Source organism: Geospiza fortis, unplaced genomic scaffold, assembly GCF_000277835.1.
Source record: "Geospiza fortis unplaced genomic scaffold, GeoFor_1.0 scaffold1044, whole genome shotgun sequence".
Classification (NCBI taxonomy): Eukaryota; Metazoa; Chordata; class Aves; order Passeriformes; family Thraupidae; genus Geospiza; species Geospiza fortis.
The window spans coordinates 135,537-139,406 of NW_005054732.1; the positions used below are offsets into that span (position 1 = coordinate 135,537).

General features: G+C 53.4%; 1 protein-coding gene across 1 annotated transcript in view; it reads left to right on the forward strand.

Moving 5' to 3' along the window:
* LOC102043607 (protocadherin Fat 4-like) overlaps positions 1-3,499 on the forward strand; it is a 12,988-nt gene extending 9,489 nt beyond the window's left edge. Inside the window, 1 exon segment of the mRNA XM_031065303.1 lies at positions 1-3,499. Within this exon segment, the coding sequence (XP_030921163.1) occupies positions 1-2,223 (2,223 nt within the window). The 3' untranslated portion in view covers positions 2,224-3,499.
* The last annotated feature ends 371 nt before the right edge of the window (positions 3,500-3,870 follow it).

Below are 3,870 nucleotides of genomic sequence, written 5' to 3' on the forward strand. Positions count from 1 at the left end.
CCCGGCCGCCTCGTCGTGGCGGGGAGGCTGGACCGGGAGGAGCTGTGCGCCCAGTCCGACACCTGCATGCTCCCCTTCGAGCTGCTGCTCTCCAACCCCCTGCAGTTCTTTCAGGTCGAGGTGACTCTGAAGGATATCAATGATCACTCGCCTGTCTTCCCCGAGGAACGAGTCATTTTTGACATCCCGGAAACCAGCGAGCCAGGCTCTCGTTTCCCACTGGAGGTGGCTCGGGACCTCGATATTGGCAGCAACACAATCCAGGAGTACAGCATGGCTCCAAAGAATGACTTTTTTAAGCTCTCCTATGGAGGTCGGATTACAGGCAAGAAATATCTGGAACTGGTCTTGGAAAAGCCACTAGACAGAGAGGAGCAGGCAGAGATGGAGTTCAGTCTCATTGCAGTAGATGGGGGCTCCCCTCCTAGGAGTGGCACCACTCAAGTGAAAATTCTCATTCTAGATGTAAATGACAATGCTCCGATATTCACTGAGGAGGAGTACATTGGACAGGTTCTAGAGAACAGGCCAGAAGGCTCTGTGGTACTGACTGTGCTGGCAACTGATCCAGATGCAGGAGTTAATGGGGACATCTCCTATCAATTCAGCCAGGCAGTGGGACAGGGTGACTCAGCATTTGTGATTGATCCCATTACTGGGGAAATTAAACTCACAAAACCCCTGGACTTTGAGACAGCACACACTCACGAGCTCACTGTAAGGGCCAGAGATGGAGGAGGGCTCTCAGCAATCTGCAAGGTGTTGGTGGAGGTGGTGGATGTGAATGACAATGCCCCAGAGCTGGTGGTCAGTTCCTTCAGCAGTCCCCTCCCCGAGAACACAGTGCCCGGCACGGTGGTTGCCCTGTTTACGGTCAGGGACCGGGATTCTGGTGCCAATGGGAAGATCTCGTGTGCCCTGCGGGATCAGCTCTTCTTCTCCCTGCGGCCAGCCTATAAGAATTACTATGAGCTGGTGACAGTGAGCGCGCTGGACCGCGAGGAGACGCCTCAGTACATCCTCAGTGTGACGGCAGCAGATGCGGGCTCGCCTCCTCTCACCACCACGCAGACCTTCACCGTGGACATCTCCGACGTCAATGACAATGCCCCCGTCTTCAACCAGACCTCCTACACCATGTACGTGCGTGAGAACAACGTCCCCACGGTGTTTGTTGGAGCCGTGAGCGCTGCAGATGCTGACGTGGGGCTGAATGCCAAGGTGACCTATTCCCTGGCAGCAGAGCAAGGGCCAGAGCGGCCCTGGTGCTCCTGCATCTCGGTCAACTCTGAGAATGGACACGTGTTTGTGCTGCGGCCCCTGGACTACGAGCACTTGAGGCAGACCGAGGTGACGGTCAGTGCCTCTGACGCGGGCTCTCCTCCGCTCAGAGCCAACGTCACCGTCCGCCTTGTGGTGCTGGACGAGAACGACAACGCACCGCTCGTGCTCTACCCGGCCCAGGAGAGCAGCCCGGCCTCCAGTGAGCTGGTGCCCGTGTCGGCTGAGGCGGGCTACCTCATCAGCAAAGTGGTGGCCGTCGATGCCGACTCGGGACAGAACTCCTGGCTCTCCTACCACCTGCTCAGGGCCACCGACCCAGGCCTGTTTTCCGTGGGCCTCCAGAGCGGCGAGGTGCGTCTCAGGAGGCCCGTGACAGAGAGAGACAGCGTCAAGCAGAAGCTCCTTGTGCTGGTCAGAGACAACGGCAAGCCCCCGCTGTCAGCCACGGCAGCTCTCAGCGCTCTCCTGCTCAAGGACTTCGCCGCCGTGCGCCTCCCGCACAGCAGCCCGGCCTCCGAGGATCAGGCCGCCTCCCTGACCACCTATTTAATCATTGCCTTGGTCTTTGTCTCCCTCCTCTTCCTCATCTCCACCGCAGTGCTGGTGGCTCGCAAGGTGTGCAGGAGGAAGGAGCTGAAGGCTGGCCATGTGCTCTATGCTGCCGACACCTTGCAGAGCGGCCCGGCCGATGCAGCCGCTGCAGGGACCCTGCCCCGCGCCTATTGCTACGAGATCAACCTCACCACGGGCTCAGGCAACAGCGAGTTCAGATTCCTCAAGCCCATCCTGCCCAGCCTGCCCCCACAGCACTGCGCCGTGGGCCAGGGCCCTGAGGAGGAACAGGATTTCTCTGGTGTCCCTGTCAGCACAGAGGACATGGCCCCAGACAATGCTGGTGCTCTCTCTGCAGGGCAGTTCAATGCTCTTTCCTTCAGCTAGCTGGGGTCTGCACAGACTGAGGCTTCATGGCTCTTGGGAGGAGGGGATCCAGGCTGGAGCATGTGGCTGTGATTCCCCCTGAGATAATATGTTCCAAATCGGCATAGCCAATTTCCTGCAAGTTCCAAATCAGTGTAAAATTTGTCTTCTCCTCCAAATACACAAATAAGGAAAAAATGATGCTGTGATTCTCTCCCTCAGAAAATAGTATATTTCTCCTCTCTCAGAGCCCTTTCTCTTAGGCTCTAATAATGCATTCCCAGCTTTGCTCTTCTCTCTCTTGCTGTCAGAGCAGACCTTGGATTTCTTATTCTTTTTATAGCTCAGTGCAAAGTTACACAGACAAATCTCACACTGTCTCAAATAACACAAAGCCATTTTTCCCATAAAAGCAATGTAGTTCTGAACATTGTGTCATGATGTTCTCTTAGCCAACGGATTTTTCATTCTGGGATTCTGGATGTCTTTGTCTGCAATGTGAGGGCTCTGTGGGTTGTGCTGTTTCTCAGTATACCCGTCTGTATGGCCATTTTGCATTTGCAGATGCTGCACTGCTTCTGCCCAGTCAAACAGTGAATTTGTTCCATCCAGGCATTGCAATGCTGACTATTCCAGCTCTGCAGATCAAAAGGCTATTTTTATCCTCTGAATCCAGAGGTACCAACTTCTCAAAGGCAGGGTGCAGGAAAATGCGCAACAAAATCTTCCTTTGGTCCATGTATGGGTTTGGTGTTCTGTCCCACTCAGATTGTCTTGAAAATACAGCAGCAGGAGATATCTTAGGGTAGGCTGTAACTGTAGAGAGTCATGAACACTAATTGATTATCTTTGTGTGCATAGAAGTGTCACATGTCCGTCAAAGAGAATTTTCTGAAGTTAGAACCAAGAAGGACTTGCGAACAGGACTTTGAATTTTGTTTCTCGTTCTTGTTTTTGAATTCAGTTCTTTCTTTTTGGGAAAAGAAGGATGTCCCTACAGGATTATCTCCTTTTCTGCTAGAGGGTTTGCATTCCCATTTTTCCCTTTCATGTTCTCCTCTCTGAAATGTACTGAGCATTATTCTGCTCTAGAGAAGGACTGCCACCCCATCTAGAATACCTGGTTGTTTGAATAATGTCTGTCATGCATGGAATAGTCAGAAAAACACCCTCATGCTGTATTCTGCTGATGTTATAGAGATTAACGTTGTAAAGTGATACACCTCTGAGTTTAACGATTTTAAAAAATTTGTTAGACTGAAATAAAGGGAAGATCCTAACTCCATTCGTGGAGACAGAAGTCTTTGTGGAGTCGTTCTTTCTGGGAAAGCTCCTTCACAGGCTTCCCCAAATTCTGCTAGTCTTTTCTCACTATGTCCCTTGACTGAAGCAATGTTGGGTGGGTAGAATTCCTGACTGAATATGCAGGCGAGAGAGTGTTCATTTGCATGCCAGTGCGGTCACCGTCGCCCTATCACAATGCGATTTTTCCGTTCGTGGAATGCAGCGTGGCCGTTGTGGGCTGTGCCCCGTCTTTCGGCTGCCCCGGTTAAGGCCGCGTTCCGTTGCTGGCCCCGGCTGTCTCGCTGCCTTCGGGATCGCGGGCCGGGCCGAGCGGCAGCGCGGGCTGCGGGCGGCGGCGGCTGCAGTCCCAGCGCGAACCGCTGG